This window comes from Metopolophium dirhodum, chromosome 6 (genome assembly GCF_019925205.1).
Source record: "Metopolophium dirhodum isolate CAU chromosome 6, ASM1992520v1, whole genome shotgun sequence".
Classification (NCBI taxonomy): domain Eukaryota; kingdom Metazoa; phylum Arthropoda; class Insecta; order Hemiptera; family Aphididae; genus Metopolophium; species Metopolophium dirhodum.
Genome location: NC_083565.1, coordinates 35,915,628 through 35,937,749, shown reverse-complemented (window position 1 = coordinate 35,937,749; position 22,122 = coordinate 35,915,628). Strand labels below are relative to the sequence as shown.

The window sequence follows — 22,122 nt, the reverse complement described above, 5'->3', positions numbered from 1 at the left end:
ACTTATTGACGTGTTTTTTCTTATTATTATTGTGTCCGTACATACCCACAATACACATAGGTAAGTGTTTATGTATGCGTGAGAAATATTAAAAGCAGACGATCAATTATTATACACTGCAATACTACGCGCGATAATACAGTACGACCGTTATTATACGCAACATTATACGCTTGGAGTGGGGTGGAGTGGAGCCGTGGGGGGACAACTTTGGCGACGCGAAACGCGCCCGTGTCAACCTGCCTCATCTCGTAACCGGCGCTCTTGCACAACGTACATCAAATCTCACAGAAAAGCCTAATACGTTGTATTATTTAATATTCAGTGCTTTCCTTTGAGTTTTGATGTTCTGCATTGGGCGCTTTTCACAAACCGGTGAGTAAACTTTTATATCTACTAGTTACTACTACTATAATATTATACTATTCAGATAAACCACAGGTGTATTCGTGGCGGCGCGTATCGCGAACGAACATATTTCCACCGCCTACAGACATCGTTTTCCGCTGGTCACGGCGCGTTTCGAGTTTTTTTCGTACACTTTGAATACCTACAACGTTTTATATATCCGCATTCGTATTAGCTGTGTATTTATTCGACGTGTAAGTCTGTTAGCTGTTTCGGCGCGTTACCATTGCGGACTGCGGTACACGTGTTTTACAGTTAGGTAAATCTTAATATTGCGCTACTACGAGCTGGGTATGTAATTTTTTGTATTTTTCTATTTTTTATGTACATCATGTAAGCCGGTGTGTACCTATTAATTCTAAAAATAACACACGAGTCGCCCAAGTCTCATACATCACCACTGATAACGAAACTGTATCAGTCATTATATTCGATTGCAACGAGTTATTCATATTGAGTATTTACTTTTTACTTATTATTATTATTATTATATATTCGTTCGTGATGTTTTTAGGCCATTCAAAATGGTCAAACGCTGTGTGCTATGCGGAGTTGTGGACAACATTGATGACGTTTCCGTACACAGGTATTTCACACAACACGTTAATACATATCGATATATATTATAATAAATAATGTGTCGCCTCTTAGATTTCCAATTGCCGTACATCGTTGTCTTGAGTGGGTGGCATTTGTAGTGGATCAAGGTTTTCCTGTGAACCAAACATCTCAGTTGTGTTCGACGCATATCGTCCCCGGTGTCGACTACGCTGTGAGAAACGCGCGGCGCCGCTGTCTGTGGCCCACGGCAGTGCCGTCTTTGGTGAGTGTGTTCAATAAATATAATTTCATTGCAGTACACCATGACTGTATGCCCGTCTGACTGGACTTCTAATACTAATACTGTTGTATACTCTCGTGAGTTTGATGTACCTACTGTGTATTTCAAACTTGTGGCTAATAAGAAGCAACCTAACTTAATTTAATAACTTAACTCAATGACATTCAAGGTTTTTGTTGCAACATAATACATATGACCTCACAAAAGTATACTTCTAAACCAAATCAATAGGCACGTGCTACGGTTTAATACACAATATCAAGTGAATGACATATTATAACAAAATTCATGGTATTACATTGATATACATTTCAATCTTTTGGATCACATCTTTATTATTTCAAGTTTGATCAATTTTCACAACATTTACAATTTCTGCAGTGCTAATTTCATTTCATTTGTTTACGTTTATTCCATAGTATGTAATTATCAAAGCCAATGACAATGAGTAGTGTCCAACCTACGGTTAAAATTCACTGTGCTCTTAGATACTACTATACTACTATACTATACTGGCTCGGTACAACATTCTTGAAAAGTAAATGTCTATTTTATCATAAAACTTTCATTCATCTTATTATATTATAATTGTATGGATAATTGTAAATTAAATTGTAGAATAACTTGAACGACATTCAATTGTGTTACTGCTGTTTCAGATTTCAAACACTGGGCCAAGCTTCTTTTCATACATTGATTAAATTCATACATTTGATACCTAAATTAACTTATAAATATACTTATATATCAACTTTTACTATGGGTATATTGACCTAAACAGAACACTTAACGTTTTCTTACATACATTGTATTACTACTGCACAAAGTAGGTATTACTAGACTCTTAACTAACCTCTCCTTTTTTTGAGCATTGTTAACTGGATGAGTAAAATTTCACATATTGTCTTACTGTTAGCAATGTTAAGATTATTTTAATACATACTTTCTTTCCTTTAGTTATACAACAACTAACTTTGTTCTTACTACAGTGTAACATATTTACTACTGATGTGTGTTTTATCAATACATAGTGGTGATGAATATAGGTGCACTTGATTGAAGACTCACACCATGTATGATTTTATTAGTGTAACATAAACCTTACATTCAACTTAATATAAATGCACTTATTGCATATGAGTACTTAAACTTACTGTTATTGAGTGCAATACATTTTTAAAATGTAAGTCATTGTTGTTATTGTTTATTTATTTATTTATTTATTTGTATAATAAACGGGTAAAGACCCTTTTGTGTAAACAATACAGTACAGGTTTAACATTTAAGTATTTTACAATTAATAATAAACATTTAATTATTTTACAATTAATAATAAACGACTCGATTTAAAACAATAATAATAATAATGAGCCGACAATATAAAATAATAATAAGTATCAAGAATACAACATAATTTAACATTTAAGTATTTTACAATTAACAATAAACGACTCGATTTAAAACAATAATAATAATAATTAGACAAGTTTAAATAATGAAACAATAACAATAATCTTGTGTTGTTACGGTAATACCTAACCAACACAAGATTATATTAAATATGTATGAACAATACACAACACAAAGTTTTAATTTTAAGTTAAAATTAATTAATTTAACTATAACAAAAGTCAGTAAACATATTTTATTATCTCAATATACCTGCTTACTGCTCACATTGAACACACATTTAGCTAAACATTATTTTGTAACACTTATGAAAATAATTTGAACCACAATTTATTTGTGTAACAGAAACCGTCGTATAAATTCAATTATTGCATATAGGTACCTACACTTACTGTTATAGAGTGCAATAATTATTGTTTTTATTGTTGTTACTGAAAAAACATTTAAGCACATTACACAGTTTTAGTTTTTCAGCCTAACAAAGATTATAAATAATATGCATGAATACACAACTAATTAACTGTGATTGGTACTTCTTAATTTTTTTAACTACATTTATCTTATACTAGCCATATTGTTGTACTGAAATTATTTAGGTATACTTTTTTCAGTGCTCACACACCTTCAATGGCAATAAGTAGTATTGTAGTACAGTTACAGTTAGTTATTACTCACTGTATTTTAAATGTTCTTTTAATATAGGTATTCTTAATGTTTTCTTACACAGTTCTAAATTGTTGTTCTTTGCTAACAAATATTATGTTATTATAATTCCAATTTTGGGTATCACCAATGAGGTTTTCATGCGTACTACAGGTTCAGAAAAACAGGATTTAATAGTTGCGTATACAATGTATAATGTCATATTTTAATAATATATTATTATTCATTACAGGAAAACATACTTATCACGGTACACTATAGGTAGGTACTTCTGTTATTGAACATATTTTACTAATTTTTTTCCTATTCATTTTTACCTACTTATTTACAAAATAACTTAAACAAGTTTAACATCTACACTGATACACACTATATTATTCCTGGTTAAACAATAATTATATTATGCAATGGAATACTAATACTATGTAATACTGATGAAATAAAATATTCTAAACTCAATTAAACTTATAGGTGTTCAAGGACATCCAGATGGATGTGGTGGAGGCCGTGGAAGTTGTGGAAGTCCAGGTGGATGGTGAGGAGGCCGTGGAAGTGGCAGAAGTCCAGATGGAGGGGGTTGAGGACATGGAAGTGGTTGACGTACAGGTGGAGGGGATGGAGGACATGGAAGTGGTCAACTTCCAGGTAGAGGAGATTGAGGACATGGAAGTGGTGGAGTACGTGGAAGTGGTAGAGGACGGGTGGAGGAAGTGGAAGTGGTCGACTTCCAGATAGAGGAGATTGAGGATGTGGAAGTGGTCGAACTACCCAGAGTGTGTGCGCCAATGATTTACAGGCTGGCGGGCGTGACACACCCGCTTCCAGAGCGTCACAACGCGGGCGCATTAGACAGAGTGTGCAGAGACTGTAACGCTCTCCACGTGTTGTAACAACGGCCAAGTGACCGCCGCAGGACAACGCGCGTTGTTGCCCGCCCCCTACCTACTAATGAATTAGCTTATAGATGATTCACGGGATGGTCGTAGATTCCGAGCGGACATTCGGCGGTACAACAACGTTCTGGCATTCGCTGTGTTTATCTGCGGCGTAAACGACAGGCGTGTGCCAGGAGGAGACCGCCGGTGTGGATTGTCCACGGTCAGACCTATCGGAAGACCAATAATGAGGTGGCTGTGGCCCCGGGAAGTGCGAACAACTGTCAGTTGTATTTCTTAGAGTCCAGAGAGGCCAACCACCGGCGCCTCGATATTGCACAAGGGGGGAATCGTGAACTGTCCGAAATCGTGATGGGATTATTGGACGGTTTTCTGCGGGGCATCAATCCGTACGCAATGGCTTTTATGTAAGAAACTTAAACTATTGTATTTATTACTAGGAATGTGAATTGCCCCTTAGAGTAAATACTTTTTGCATATACCTTTCTTACACTAGATAAAAAAAAAAACATTTACCAATATAAGCTACTAATATAGACTTAATAATGATTTAAAATAGTATACATAGCAAACAGTTTTCTTAACTTCTCCTTTTAACTCCTCCTTATTAGTTATTTGAAATACCTATTATTGTTAGTTGTTACCTATTCTATGTGATTCTCACACACACACACATACACACACTCACACACACACACACACACACACACACACATATACACACACACACACACACATTTATAATAAACATTTTTTTTTATATTGTGTTAATAAGAATAATAAAAGATAGTTAAACAAAATAATAAACTTCAAAAACGGGGTAAATACAATAGAAAATGTTATCAATAAATTTCTTATACCTTATAGCTTATTCCTACAAAGTTAAATGCACTGAATGATATTTACATACTATTATATTAAATTTAGGTTAGACAAAAACCTATTTACTATTGATTAATACTTATTAGTTATTTGAAATATCTAAGGTACTTAATTATTTAAAATTATACACGCAATTCATTTGTTTTCAACTTTTTGAGTCATTACTCAATGATATAATATTAAATATGACTTAGGGTTCGGATGTTTATGACTTGACATATTTATGTAACTTTGGGTACATTTAATTATACATTAATACATTTTATACACTCAATTATATTTACCTATTGAATGTGATTCTCTACGCTTATTACACCTACACACAGGCACACAAATATTTATAATATATATTTAGCATAGATTATGGTAAATTCATTATACTCTCACCGCTACCAATATAGAGTTAAATGGACTGAATGATAGAACATTGATGTTTTTATATTTTACTTTAGTATTATAACATGTACAAGTACATTTTTTTATAATACACATTTTTATTTCTTACAATATAGAGATAAATGCACTGAATGATATTTAAATACTATTTGGTTACATACCTACATTATATTAGGTTAGATTCGACATAAACAAACTTCAAATACAGCAATAACTATTGATTAATATATTTTAAGTATGATTTATTCTCAGTTCTACTCTTCGCCCCCCCCCCCTCCCCCTTCTCATTTGTAATTACAATTCACAATTATTTGTACACATTATGGAGTGTGTTTAACATAAATTTATAAATATATACATGTCTATATTCGTTTCAGGAACATGCGTCAGGTGTGGCTGGCAGAAAGAGCCCTAGCCGATCCCGCAGCTGTGCCACCTAGACCAGTCACAATGCATTTCGTTGAAAATGTGGCCCGGGATAGGGGCCGAAACAACCTGCCTACTGCAAATGAAGTTGCGGCCGTGTTCGTAGGTGAAGGTGGTCTTCCTCCCATAAACATCAATCTGGTCATCTACGACACCAATCCAATCGACCAGCAATGGAGGACGCAATTTATACCAGCGGGTTAGTTAATAAATATTTAACACGACTTTCCGCTTACAATATTTACTATACACTAGGAATGAATTACTTCCTTTTGTACACCTCACACACACACACATACACACACATAATATTATAACAGATGCTTAATAACTAATACGTTAGGTCAAAACCGACTTCAACCATTTCACTTGTGCACTAATACTTATTACATTAGCAATTTGAGTTTGTTGTGTGATAAAACAAAAGCCATTAGATTATTATACATTTAGTATATAACTCTCATCAATTTTCCTCCTAAATTATTTTCATAATATTGTAGTGACAATAAGTTACATTAATCAAATCTATAGTTACATTACTTCAATGCTTAATTCACTGTTCTCATAATTTGTGTATACTTAATAACTAGAGTTAAATTACATTCCGTCATATAGATTGTTTTAATTGTACAGTAAATATCCGACTGTACATACATTCTGGACATTTTTTTCAAATATAATTAGTTATTTACTAATATTTAGGTTCACACCGACATATATAATAATACTTATTAAATGAACAGTGTAATTTCATTGTGTTGGTGTGAAACAATTGTGTTACAATTATTATAAATTTAAAACAGCGTGGATCAACTTAATACCTATCACATGTCTCATCAATCTTAATAAATTATTTTCATAATGGTGATACAAGTCTATAGTTACATCACTTTGTCGTGCTCTTATTTCATTATTTGTATATACTTAATGACTGACATCACTTACAGACATACACTATTATTATATTTATTTTTTATATGTTACCTACCTTTCTTTTGTGGTTCTACAAAACATTATGTAGGTACTTGCTATACACATAACACAATCATAATAAAAGAAAATATAGAAATAAATTACTCCTAAATAGAGTTGACAGTTATGATTTCACAGTAAATAATATACTTCATAACTAATATAACAATATTATAGCCGACCTTAGAGTTATACAAATTGTGTACACACAACACAAAAGTATCTCAATAAACTAACTCTCAGCTACTACAGACCTTTGGTTTAACTTAAAATTCATTATATTTCTCAAGGGTCGTGTCACTCGGATCCCATGTTGAATCCGCTGTTTTTCTCGTACGGCGAGGCCGGTTGGCATAACGGGATGTTGCAAGAAGGCCCTCGACGAAATAATGTCCGCAGTCGAAACACTTTAAGAGAATTTGCGTGCTACCGTTTGGCCATTCGATATGAGGAAAATAACGACACGAGGCACCAACTGTTCAGTTTAATACATCAAGGCCGGTCCTTGTTGCACATGTATGTGTGCGACCAATACGTTAAAATGAAATCTAACAATCTGAATTACATACGTCAGAATCAGAGGGATCTCCTAACCGAAGCGTATCAAGGGCTCGTGGACCATATAAACCGAAACCTCAACATCGATCCTATGACGGTCAGCCGTAGGATCATTTTGCCGTCGACGTTCGTGGGCAGCGAAAGATACAACAAGATGTGTTATCAGGACGCTATCACCATGGTCCGTAGCAAAGGAAAACCCGACCTGTTCATAAAATTTACGTGCAATCCCAGGTGGCCAGAGATTACAGAAACCTGGCGGTTCACAGCATTGCAAATGACAGGCCCGACCTGGTGGCCAGCCCTGTTCAACAGGAAACTGCAGGAGTTACTAGGTGACCTAACTGTTAATTGTGTGTTTGGTAATGTCGCCGCTTACGTATACACCATCGAGTTTCAGAAACGCGGTCTGCGCCATGTGCACATACTCATAATCCTGGCCGAGGATTGTAGGTTCCGCACGGCGGCGGACGTCAACGACGTGGTTTGCGCCTTCTTACCGGACCCGGCAACCGACAGCCGCTTACACGACTGTGTGAAGTCCCACATGATACACGGACCATGTGGAACAGTCAACCCGCAGTGTCCGTGCATGGTGAAAAACAGTTGTTCAAAAGATTTCCCGAAAGCGTACGCAAAGAAGACTGTGACCGGACGACGGCCGGGTGGTACTTGTGAGAGGTCATGAGGTCAGTAACGAGTGTGTAGTGCCATACAACCCTTACCTTCTGGCCAAGTACGACGCGCACATCAACGTCGAGATATGCACGTCCATAAAGAGTGTCATGTATATCTACAAGTATATATACAAGGGACACGACCGTGTGACATTGGAGGTTCAGGAAGAAGATAAAATTGCCAAGTGAGTCTTAACCTTACACTATACTTAGCGATATAAACATGATTATAATTATTTAATTTCTAAATTTAAACGTGCAAATATAATATAGGTAATATAATGTATACATGTGTATGGTATAATGATTATAATGGGGGATTGTTGTATACGTTTATTTAGTGGGTTCAGTGTGTATGAATTATTTACTACTTTTTAGGGCAGTTGTATACATTCACCAATACCTTTAAGTTTTTTATCATATTGTTATATATTTGATTATATTATATTATGTGGCTTGATGCAAGAAGGGCCAATGTCATATTTTGACAATGTTCAGGAATTTATTATCTTATTTATTTTCTTAAATTTTATTTTGGAACTTTAACATTCTGTTACTTAATTATATTTGTTTTTATTTCATTGTATGACTCTCATTTTGTTTTCAAGTATAAATATGTACGTTTTAGTTTGACATTGGCAACCCAGAAAAAATAATAAAATTACCTTGGTTTGACATTGGGCAAAAACTAAAATTTAAAATAAACACTTCTACATTTTAATAATAATATTCCATTGAGCATAATGTTAGTAACTTCTACATTTATAAACTTTATAATTGATTTCTATGATTATTATGGTGGATTGTATACTGTGCAGTTGTATACATTCACCATTGCCTTTAAGTCTTATACTTCAATATATATATATATATATATATTTAATGTGTTGTTTAGGTATTATTATTTATTACATTTGATGCGTTATTTCATGTCTTTTCATTCAAGCTGTGTATAATAAACATTCTATTACATACAGTATTAAACATAAATTAAACAAATTGTTAACTAATAAATTATTTATTTATTTTTAATAATTCCCATCAATAGTGTCTAAGAGTTTTATAATTATATATTATAATATATACATAGGTTGTACCATATATTATGTAGTTCTACAGTGTTCTATAGGTGGTCTACATTAGCATATAACAATATTTTATGGATGTGTAATTGTTAGCAGTGTGTCCAGTGTTTTATTTTACTCCCTGTCTTTTAGGTTTTTAGGATAGTTATACAACTATCCAATACCTTTTATTTTTTTTTACTTTTGTATACTAGCTATATCATAATATACTTTACATTTAATGTGTTGTTTAGGTATTATTTTTATTATTATTACATTTAATGTGTTATTTTATGTTTTTCCATACAAGCGAAACACATTTTTATGGATTGCTATTTTCGTTGACGTAAATTAATATTCCTATAGCTTTGCCACTCTTATATAATATTATACAGTGATTTATACACAGTCACACAGATATAAACTCCAGCTGATACAAGTTTTTTATTTAACTTTACATTTGATGTGTTGTTTCCACAGTACAAAATACATCAATTATATACTGTTCTCGCCTTGATCACCTAATATACTTTGTAAATTATTTAAAATGTAAACTTATATTAATTAATATTAATACTTAGCTACTCAAGCCACTTTTGTTTTACGTGTGCTACTACAACATTTATTTATCAAAACATATCATAATATATCAGTCACATTTCTTGTATGGCAACCTTACAATTCAACAGTTGTAGGGATTCTTCGTCATTTGCATAATATTTTTCAATGTAAATAATGACACACCGATGGTGTATCTGTTCACTAACAGTTAAAGTAAAGAGCTGTAAGTCTTCGTACAATTTAAAAAAAATAGTTGTTAGTATGCTTAAATGTTTCAATTCGCTTCACTTCAAAATACATTAAAATTATTAAACATTGTAATATAATATTACATATGCGTCTACAGAACAAAAAATAAATTAAATTCACTTGAATTATATAATAGTAATAATAATAATACCAATCACAACACCAAACGGTATCATCTTATATTGAGCCAATCAATATATTGTTTTTCATATTTTCAATAATCCTTTTTAGGTACGTCAACTCGAGATACGTCAGCTCGCCAGAAGCCATCTAGTAATTGTTTTCGTACAATTTGCACGGCAAAAGTTACGTGGTCGTCAGGCTTCCTGTTCACTTGGAGGGTGGTTAGAACGTGTACTTTCCCCCGGGCCAAGAAGAAGAAAGGCTACAGAACCAAGCTGTACGTCACACGAAACTCACGCAGTTCTTCGCGCTCAACGCGACAAACGTGGCGGCTCGACAATATTTGTACCACGACATACCGACGCATTACACTTGGCAGGTTCCACGGCCAGAAAGAAATCTCGGAAATGTCAAACAATTGTGTCCGTGGCTGATTCGGATGGCAAACGTTACATTGGCTCGGATGTACATAGTGAACCCACTGGACCAGGACCGTTTCCACTTGGGACTGCTACTTCTGAACCGAAGAGGCCCGCAGTCCTTTCAAGACATAAGAACGGTGGACGGGGTCGTTCACCAAACATTCACGGCGGCTGCGGTTGCACTCGGACTATTGGAAGACGACCGAGCGTGGCGGGATTGTTTGAAGGAATCGGCGACGTTGGACACGCCGCGGCAACTGCGGTATCTGTTCGTCACTATACTGGTGTTTTTCCAGCCCTCTAACACGCTGGCGTTGTACGATGCGAACGAAGCAAACCTGATGGAGGACTTCGACCGGCGTCTTCAAGACGTCGACCGCGCGAGGGCCGCGTATCTGGCAGCCATTGAGGATCTACTTCGTGCGCACGGAAAGTCGATGGTCGACTACGATTTGCCCCTAGCCGACCCCCGTCTATTGGAACCGTTGCAGGACGATGCGCTGTTCCGAGAAATAGACGCGGCGGCGCGGTGGGCCCCACGAGTGGACGCCTTGAACGCCGAACAGCTAACGGTGTACGACTGCGTGAAGGCGGCCGTCAACGGACCCGGAGGTACCGGAAAAACCACGCTTTACGGATGCCTGATATGGTTGCTTCGGCATCGACCACCGCCGCGGGAGGTGTTGTGCGTTGCGTTCGCCGGGATCGCCGCGTCGCTCATGGACGGCGGCATGACCGTGCACTCTAACCTAACCTAACCGTTGAAGGTGGGGTGCATCGTGATGTTGCTCAGAAGTCGGCCGATTCGTCACCAAGAACATAGTGTACTGGGAAGTTCTGTAATGCAACAAGTGTTGACAATGGTAAGTATATAATCTAGGCGACGCCTGATGATAGTCTAGGTGACTTTAAACCTAACATGTGTAACATATTTTTCAAACATAATACGTTACACCGCTGTTCTACGTGGTCTGTGTGGAGGTACTTCGTGGACCTTGGCTTCGGGCTAAACAGAGAGAAAGTTTGACAACCTCCTCGTGGTTCTCTCTGGATGCGAATTCACTATAATGTGAATTTGTAACTAATGTCTAACAATGTATGTAATGTCTGTGTTATTTGTATTGCATCACATACTATTGAATATTATATGATATAGTACAGATAGTACAGACAATTTAATTTAAATGTTGTATTTTATTTCACACATAAAGATTCTAATGTACCTATATTATATGATGTATAAATAACATTAATAAGTTAATTTCACTATGTTCCCAATATTTATTACACCATTTTATTGTTGTATCTCTTTCTTAAGTAGTATTAATTTATATTGTATTAATGGTTGAGATTTTACTTTATTATAATTTTATTACTATCAGATTACTAATTTTACATGATTCCTTTCTTCTTGGTTTTATCTAATGAGATTATTAACATTAATAAGTCAATTTCACTATATGTTCACATTATTTATATATTGTACACTAAATCACCGTTAACCGCTGTTAATTAATGTAGACTGTTTTAACGATTGAAATCTTACTTTATTTTATTTGTATTGTATTTCTTTCTTCTTTGTTATTATGTAATCATATATACGCTATTAACATTAATCAGTCAATTTCACTGTACTCACAATATTTTTAATATTTTGTACACTGTATTTCGCTGAACTACTTGATTGATTTATATTGTATTAATGGTTGAGGCATTACTTAATTTTATTTCGATTATTATATTTCTACTGATTATATACTATATATTTATAAATGTAAATTTTATACATTTTTGCATATAATTATGATTTTTACAATATTTATATAATTGACATATTTTTATTAATTGTTTTACTCATGATTGAAATTTTATTACTATTAGATTCTATATAATTAGATTTTATTACTATTTGCTTACTACTGTGGCTTTATATAAATGTAATTATTTCAATATTTATATAATTGACATTGTATTAATTATTGTTTTGCTCAGTAAAAGATTATTTGTTTTGAGTTAAACACCATTTAATAGTATTTCTTTCTATGTGATTCTTTCAGTCGATTTCTATTGTGCTAATAATTGTGATTATATTTTATTTATAAATTAAATTATATTAACATGGACAATATTTGTTTTGTATCATTGTAGAGTATTGGTTCTTCGTTAAGGGAATATCATAATAATAAATGATTTTAACAACATACTCATAGTGCATTTGTTCAATAACAATTTTTTTAAAATACCCACAGTAAATTCATAAATTAAATACTTTATTTTGATAACAAATGCTATAAGCACAACAGTTTTGTCCTATTTGGTACATAAGTAGAACCTAACCTAACCTAACTAATATAACTAGTATCAATTTAAAAAACCATTGATACTGTACACACAAGTGGATATCTTAATAACAATATTTAATAGATAATAATGCATGATAATTTATTATATAAGATAATGTGTAATGCAACATTTTGTACACACTACAACACTGCAAATAATTGCTGTTGATTATTTTTTTTTATATTATTATTTCTGTTTTACATATTAAAACACCATTGATGATACTATTTTATTCACTAAAAACTATAATATTATGTAGTGTGCTACTACATACTAGGTCACCGTGAATTGATATAATTTATTTTGCCACTGGATCAATTGCTGTGAAAAGTAACTCTCGGATGAGGCGGAAACACATATATTATTTACTTTTTTAAGTACCATTCAATAGTTGTACATATAGTGACCTGGTACACTGCTAATTTATTTATTTTATTGGAGTAATGTAATTGTACAAATATTCAATAGTTGTGTAATTAGTTTTATATTATTATTACACATGAAATTAAATTACTTTAACAATGGAAATATTTATACAATTGAGGTTGTATTTGTTTTACTCATTGTAGTATATTGATTCTAAAATCTTTAATTTTGTTACATGCAAATCTTTAGACATCCCATGCAATACCTACCTAATGTCATTAACTTCACTGACATCCTTACAACCATTATAACTATTTATAACTCTTATTTGATCCACACACCACACATATAATTTATTGTGTTGTAATAGTATGAACTATATTATGTTTTTGGTAACTAATAGAAATTTAAAAAAATCCTTCATACTGTACCCAAAGTACACACATAGTAATTTAAAAATATCCAGTAGGAGAGGAAAAGGAAAATAAAATATAATTTTAAATGATATAGTCATGTTTTTGTCATAAATGTCATTATTTTATTGATCATCTGAAAAAAAACATAACGAATAAACATAGAAAAATTTTTGTTGAGAAAAAATATTCCTGTTAAAAACACTTCTTTGTTGGGTGTCTGCTATCGGTACCTGAAAATGATATGTTTGATTAGAATTATTAATTTCAAAAACTAAAGTATTTATATTATATCCTTACATCTTCTTGCCCCAGCGATGTAGGAGAAATCACTCATTTCCTGAAAATTATGTGTTCAATTAGAATTATCAATATCAAACACTTAAATATATAAATATATTCTTACGACGTTTGGCGGTGGGCCCGGTGGCGTCTCACTCGCAGTGACGTAGAGCTCCTGAAAATAATGTGTTTGATTAGACAAAACTTGAAGTTTTTTTAAATATATTATATACTAATATATCCTTACGTTTGGCGGCTGCGGAGTTCCGGCGGTCTGATTGAGTTCCTGAAAAATTTGTTTAATTAGATTTATAAGTTTCAAAAACTCAATAGCTTTTTTTTAATATACTATTATATCCTTACGTTTAGCAGTAGCAGCACGTCTGCGGCTCGACTACTGCTGGCCTCCTGAAAATAATTTGTTTAATTAGATTTATAAATTTCAAAAACTTGATAGTTATTTTAAATATACTAGACTAACATAGTAGTACTAGACTAAACATACTACTAATATATCTTTACGTTCGACAGCCTCCGGATTGCCGTCTGCCTACGGTCCTGAAAAATTTGTTTCATTAGATTTATCAATTTTGAAAACTTGAACGCTTTTTTTAAATATACTAAATATATATCCTTACCTTCTTCGGCCGCGGCGAGGCCGTCTTCAGTAGACCGTCCTGAAAATAATTTGTTTAATTATTAGATTTTTTGATTTTGAAAACTTGAATGTCTTTTTAAATATACTAATATATCCTTACGCTTGACGACGGCCGCCGCCTACCACCATCACCACCCCTACTACCTCCCCTCCGCCTACCACCATCACGACCCCTGCCACCGCCACCGCCCCTTTTTGACGGGCCACCTCTGGACTTGGCTACAATATAAATTACAATTATATACATAATATTAAGACAGTTATTAAGGAATATGTAAAGTAAACACTCACCGCAATCCCGGGACATATGACCCTGTTTGCCACAGTTATAACATTCTGAAACGGGTAGATATCATTTTAATAGTTTCTAATTTTATACAATATATATATATTAACCAATAATCTTATACAAATTTATACTTACGTCAGTCGCGACCTCCACCGCCATCACCACCACCACCACCGCCCCTTTTCGCCGGGCCACTTCTGGGATTGGCTAAATTATAAATTAAAATAATATAAATAATATTAAGACTGTTATTAAGGAATATGTAAAGTAAACACTCAGCATTAACCAATAATCTTTTACAAATGTGTGCTTACTTCGGTCGCGACCTCCATCGCCATCACCACCACCACCGCCCCCTTTCGACGGGCCACCTCTGGGCTTGGCTACAATATAAATTACAATTATATACTTAATATACATAACAGTTATAAAATTCTGAAACGGGTAGATAATATTTTAATCGTTTCTAATTTTGTTATAAAATATAATATATATATTGACCAATGATCTTATACAAATTTATACTTACGTCGAGCGCGGTCTTCCCCGTTGTCAATGTAGACGGGGCAGCTCCCACTAATGTTGAAGACGCTCATTCTAAATTAAAAAGACAGTTGAAAAAAACAATTGATTGGTCTGCATTATTATGTTTGTGGTATTATAAAATATTCAATTCGTCTAACGAAAAGCATATGGTGCACACTACCCAAAACTAAGGCTCGATTTTCTTCGCAAATTTATATTATTATTTTATTATTAATTCATTAATACGATCCGCGTTGGGCGTGTTAAAAAACAATCTAATGTATCTTATTATACTCATTCTTATATTCTATTCTTCGATAAATAAAAAAAAATAGAGAAAGTGTATAGTAAAACACTTATATTATTATTATAATAATTTATTAATTGATATTATTTACGATCTGCGTTGAACGTGTTAAAAAAACAAGGCCCTGATGTACGCTTGGCAATTGCCGCTAATGTTTTATACTTTGTTACTCATTCTGAAGTTGACAAATAAAAAGCAATAAAGAAAGTGTATAGTAAAACAAACAATAATAAGTAATCTGTCGGTATTATTATGTCGATGGTATGATAAAATATTAAATTCGTTGAACGGAAAGCATGTGTTAAATTATATTGATTGATTAATACCTACGATCTGAGTAGTATATATTTGTATGTTCACAGCCAGCTTTTCCACGGTAAAAATTTTTTGTCAAGGGGGAATGTCCTCCTTGAAGCACTCAGATTTACCGTGTAACACAAAAACAGAGATTTTCTACCAAATTTTGTCTTCGTGTAGCAAATTTTTTAGCAAATCTTAAAACTGAAATAATTATTTCAAGTAAAGAACACAAATTATTAAATAATAGTTTTTATTGTTAAAAATTAATTCTTAATTATATTTACACAAGTTTCCTTACTTCTCTAGTAAAAGGTACATATTCTACAATACGATCATGAATTAATAAACAGTAAGCAGTTACACCTGCAAGCGATTCTGAAGCTTCAATTTCCAATAGAACATCCACTGCCGAGGCAGTAGCTGAATCGTTCTGTTTCGAAGTATCGATGACTATAATTGGAGCGTTTGTCAGAAAAGTAGAAGGACTCAATATCGGGTTACGAATACTTTTTTCATAGTACGATTCTTGAAACGATGTATACATATTATATAATAAAGTGAAATTATTTTTAGTAAAATCTAAATTCAAATTATTGTATGGATAAGCTATCGAGTTCAGAAATACTTTAACGTTTGTTAAATTACAATGGTCAAATATACTACAATCTTTCGATAACATATTTTTGCGTCCTTTTTGCAATCCAATTATGATAAATCGTGGTTTTTCTAATTTTGAAGCAGTTTTCAAATTCCATACAACTTTTTTAGCGGTTCCGAGTTCAGGATATTCAAAAGTCTCAAAAGATCTAAAAGGAATAAACAAACTTTTTTCTTTTTCTATAAGTTTCAATAATTTTAACCTTTCTTCATCGTCAACAGTTATATGTGGAACCATCCAGGCTATTTTATTTAAAACGACTTTACCTTCAGAAGCAGTTACACCAGTTTTTAAACTTAAAGCATTTAAATCGCTATGACTTCGAGTTAATATTAATTCCAATCTAGAATTCACTAATATTCTTTTATAATCTTCAAACAAACCTAACCAATATTTCAATGGAATGCAAGCACTAAATTCGCCTTTATCATTTTCTGATTGCGTTGCGTTTTTAAAATTCCAGCCAGCATTTTCATAGCAATTGTAGTTGTCTGGCGTACCGGATAAGTAACCTTTCAACGAGCTAGTGATTCCAAGAACACGCGTGCTATCTACTTCTATCCCATTGATTTCCAACCGTATTTGCTCAAAAAGGTAAGAGTAACCGTTATTAGTTAGTTTCACTTTGGTAGCATCAGTAATTATTCCTTCCAAAAAAATAAAGCTTTCGTGTAGATATGGATAGACATCCGTTTGCTGGATCGATATACGTATTTCATCATTATTATTAAATGATGTTGTATACGGTGCGTATGAATGATATTCAATTTTTGTAATTTTAGAATCCGTTTCGTACTGTGAAGTTATATCCAAAATATCACTTTCAGGCATTCTGCTTTAATTGATAACCCAAAGCTTGTAAAATTTTTTTATTCTTCACCGTCAATTTTTTTATTTGATTTGATGTTGCTGGTAGCACTTTAGTCTTATGACTAGTTGTACTGATCCGAAGTAGTGGGTTTATATTGAATTTTAAACCCATCTCAAGATCCGTAACGTTTAATATGTAACACAATTGTCAATGCCTCACCAAAATTATCAATCGGATTATGATCTTGATCAACTAACTGAACGGTTATCGAATCAATATTTGTTTTATTCAATTTGTAATATATTAAATTTGGTGGTGACTGAATTACTTTCAACCCTGTCCTTTCACTTGGGAAAAACTCATAAATCGAATGACTCTGAAGATGGTTGTTGAATGATCCTTGAGCTATATTACACATTACTTTTATAGAATTAATTGTGTTTAAATTTACAGCTTTTTCCGATCGAAGAATTTCATTGTGTGGCTTATATACTCGTTTTTCAAAACCGAATACAGGTGCTATACTATACGGATGCTCAAAGTGTAGTATCCCATTACATTTTATATACGATCTGAAATCGTTAGGATCAACTGTAATGTCGAATGTTAAATTGGTTAAGTTTTTACTATTATAGTCATCTATTTGCTTCTTAACTCGTTGCTTAATATCTTCAATTTCATAACAACCCTCTTCCAATGTAATAAAACATATCATAGGATCATTATTGTTTTCATTCTCAGCTACTTGTATAGAAAATTTATTATTATTATCATTAATATTTGGAAACGAATTAAATGACTGTAAACATAACAAAGCTATTTCTGAGTCCTCGTAAAGGTTTATAGACGGAAAATAATTTACAGATAATATGGTAGCATTCCCAGTTAAACTTAAAGTAACTGACTCATACATTACAAAATCTAAGATATAAATTTAATGATGAGATCCGTGACGTTTAATATGCAGAACAACTGTTAACGTTTCGTTAAAATTGTCAATTGGATTATTGTTTTGGTCAACTAACTGAACAGTAATTGAATTAATATCTGTTTTGTTTAATCTGTAATATATAAGGTTTACCGGAGATTGAACAACCTTTGTTCCTCTTCTCCCACTTGGGAAAAACTCATATATCGAATGGCTTTGAAGTTGGTTGTTGAATGACCCATGTGCTATATTACACATTACTTTTATAGAATTAATTGTGTTTAAATTTGCAGCTTTATCCGATCGATGTTCTTCATGAAACGGTCCACAAACTTTCTTTCTATACCCAAAAACAGATGCTATACTATACGGATGCTCAAAGTTTAGTATTCCATTACATTTTATATACGTTCTAAAATCGACAGGATCAATACGTACACTGAATGTCAGCTTTGTTCCGTAGACTTTATTAACTTGAGATAACTCTTCTACCATATATTTGTTAATATCTTCTATGTCACGGCATTCGACTGGTACAAAAAATTGAATTTTTGCTATTCTATCTGGAGGAATTGATTTTATTCTCAGCCGGTTATTAGTTGGATTTATAATATTTGGAAATGAATTGCACGTTTGCAAAGATAACAAAGCTATTTCTGAATCCTCGTAAACGTTTAGAGATGGAAAATAATTTACCGACAATACAGTTGAATTTCCAGTTAGATTTAATGTAATAGATTCATGCATTGCAAGAATTCAAGACATAAATGACCACAGTTAAATGTATTGAAGTCTTGATAGTTGGAATAGTTGTATACTATTTTGAACTGTCTGAAATAATGTTGTAATTCAATTGGTGGTGGTAAATCACCAAAGCTATCAAAATATACAACTTTGTCCTTATTTTTATAAAACGCTACCCAATGGCTTCCGTCGCCTGAAGATGTATCCAAGTTTAATATACCACATTCAATCGTATGTGGTTTTTTAGGTAAGTTATCACGTGAAAAGACACCACGGAAATGATTGATTTTCAACTTTCCGATGTATTTTATAATATCTTGAGACGAAAGCGGTCTATCAGGTAGCGTGATCATCAGTTTTTTTTCCTTAACCTATTCTTGTTTGATTTCAAACCACTGCCTTTTTTTCTTTTTGAATTTTGAACCGCATTATACACACTAGCACCTCCAGACATCAAACTACCAAGTGCTGACAATCCTGCAAATATAGGTATTAAGGGAATTGCACCTCCTGATTGTCTCGGTACTAAAATCAACCTTTTACCACCATTCTTTTTTTTTGAGATTCTTTTTTTTTTCGCTGCTAGTATACAATTTGTTTTTATAGCACGTTTCCGTTTGCAACCCATACCTATTTTTCTTTTAGCTTTCATTGCGTTTGTTACTGCGTACGCAACTAATTTCTCTTTTCTAGGTGTATCTTTTGCTTTAAATCTCTCCCAAGCACGATTTTCTAGCACTTTATCAGCTTTATGTCTATCGTCTAAATTTTTACTCGTTGCATACACAATATCGTGATCACGACAAGCAGCATCCAATGGGTTTATTCCTTTATCACCACGATCTAGTCTCTTTTTTAATTTTGTACCAGGGCCGCAATACTGATAGCCTGAAACATGGGCTTCGAACGGGAGACTATTTATAAGAGAGTTTACTAATCCTTTTCCAGTCTTGTCTGACTTATACTTGCGAGTTGAACACGCCATCTATAACTGGCTATAAATTTAAAAAATCTAGAGTATTTATATGAAAATAATATGAATTTGATTGAGCAGAAAGATAAATTAGATGTTATAAATGTAGATGTTCAGGTAATAAAAAAACCATCAAGACATGGTTCGTTATTACCCGATACTATACGTGCTATACTAGTTGGCCCCAGTGGTTCAGGAAAAACAAATATAATGTATAATCTGATCACACATGCAAACGGGTTAAGATTTGAAAATATTTATTTATACTCAAAAACCTCTAATCAGGAAAAATATGTTTTATTGAAAAAAATAATAGATGATATAAAGGGTGCTAATTTTTTCATATTTACAAGCGCTGATAAGGTTATAAAACCAAACTTAACCAAAAAAAATTCCATCATCATTTTTGACGATGTGATATGTGGTCCACAGTCCGTAATTAGAGAATACTTTAGTATGGGTAGACATTCGGGTGCTAGCTCTGTATTTTATTTAGCACAGACATATTCTAAAATAACCAAACAGCTAGTAAGAGATAACGCAAACTTCTTAATAATACTGAAACAAGATGATACAAATTTACGACATATATTCAACGATCATTCATCTGCAGATATGGATTTCTCAGAATTTCGCAAAATTTCTCATTTATGTTGGAATCATAGTGATTATGGGTTTATGGTCATCGATAAAACTCGGGAAATGAATGAAGGAAGGTATAGATGTGGTTTTCATACGTTCATTAAAATAAGATAATTTTATATGCTTATACTCATATATAAATATACCGTCACAAAGTAATTATCTGCATAGTGTTATCGGTAGTCACACGATACAGGTATATTACATTTATTATTTACAATGAACAAAGAAAAAGTCTTGTTGGAAAATTTAATAACATCAAAAAAAAATATTAAACGAAAAATAATGGAAATGAAACGCGGTGTTATAGATTCTGAAAACTATTTCCGTGAAGCATTTAAGCCAATAATTGAACCATTGAGTACACATACAAAACAAAATGAAATATGGAACACACAGTCAACTGAGCTAGAAAATAAATCAGAAACCTCATGTACTAGTGAAGATGATGATGATAACGAATTAAATTCACCATTTGAAAATTTTTTAAATAACCGTCCTAAATCAACACGTTATGATAAATCCTATGGTTTGCATTATGATAAAGATAGTGATTCGTATAAAATAGGAAAACACTCTGCAACTTTTAGTCACGGTAAATTATTGCTGCTTAATAAATATTATAAATTTACACCAGGACTATGGTCTTTATTATGTGAGAAGGAACCAAAAAAAACAACTATAGAAGATATAGAATCTTATTACAATATTTTGAAAACTTCTGGAGTCCATTTAAAAGCAGATGGAAAACCTAGAACCTCGAGGTACCATAAATGGATGACTGTTGTAAAACCGTTGTATGATCGAATGAAAATGGAGGAAAAACAGTTTAACGAAGAGATAGCTAAAATTAATGAGAATACAACTCCTCGAATTAGCTTAAAATCATTTAACAATACTTTACCTTCTACTCCTTTTGGGTTATTTAACGCTAAACGTAGAAAAATAACACAAGAAATTGAACCATTTGATTTTAATCAATCAGCAAGCAGTTTTTCACCTGCAGATCACATGTCTACAGATATGATTAATTTTACTTCATCACCTGATCCTAAGACAGGCAGAGGTTTATATAAAGATGTATTACCTCAAACACAATTAGTTTATTATGACGATCCGAATGAGCTAGTAACTAGATTAAATCTTCTGACATCATCACAAAGTGTTGGTAATACTGGTGTCAATAATGAAATTATATCTATTTTAGAAGAACTGCGTGAGAGAAATATTATAGTATAATGTCAACCTTAGAGAGTATAGCTAATGAGCTACATCGACCAGCGAGAAAAATATTTCCTAGACGTAGTGTGGTAACACGGTTTATTGACGACCTCT

General features: G+C 32.9%; 1 protein-coding gene across 2 annotated transcripts; it reads left to right on the top strand.

Moving 5' to 3' along the window:
- Positions 1–266: 266 nt before the first annotated feature.
- Positions 267–11,807, top strand: LOC132946723 (uncharacterized). 2 transcript variants are annotated; one of them, XM_061016781.1, is made up of 8 exons: positions 267–375; positions 442–994; positions 1,060–1,231; positions 3,555–3,583; positions 3,794–4,625; positions 5,874–6,121; positions 7,185–8,314; positions 10,235–11,807. In XM_061016781.1, the coding sequence occupies exons 5-7, from the start codon at positions 4,570–4,572 to the stop codon at positions 8,138–8,140; spliced, it is 1,260 nt and encodes a 419-aa protein (XP_060872764.1). In that variant the 5' UTR covers positions 267–375; positions 442–994; positions 1,060–1,231; positions 3,555–3,583; positions 3,794–4,569; the 3' UTR covers positions 8,141–8,314; positions 10,235–11,807. The 2 variants fall into 2 exon arrangements, with proteins under 2 accessions (XP_060872764.1, XP_060872765.1); XM_061016782.1 differs by lacking the exons at positions 267–375; positions 442–994; positions 1,060–1,231 and having other exon boundaries at positions 3,403–4,625.
- Positions 11,808–22,122: the final 10,315 nt, after the last annotated feature.

Coding starts and splice junctions, on each gene's coding strand:
- LOC132946723 (XM_061016781.1), top strand. CDS start 4,570: ATGGGATTATTGGACGGTTTTCTGCGGGGCATCAATCCGTACGCAATG. Junction 4,626..5,873: donor CCGTACGCAATGGCTTTTAT/GTAAGAAACTTA, acceptor TATTCGTTTCAG/GAACATGCGTCAGGTGTGGC. Junction 6,122..7,184: donor GACGCAATTTATACCAGCGG/GTTAGTTAATAA, acceptor ATATTTCTCAAG/GGTCGTGTCACTCGGATCCC.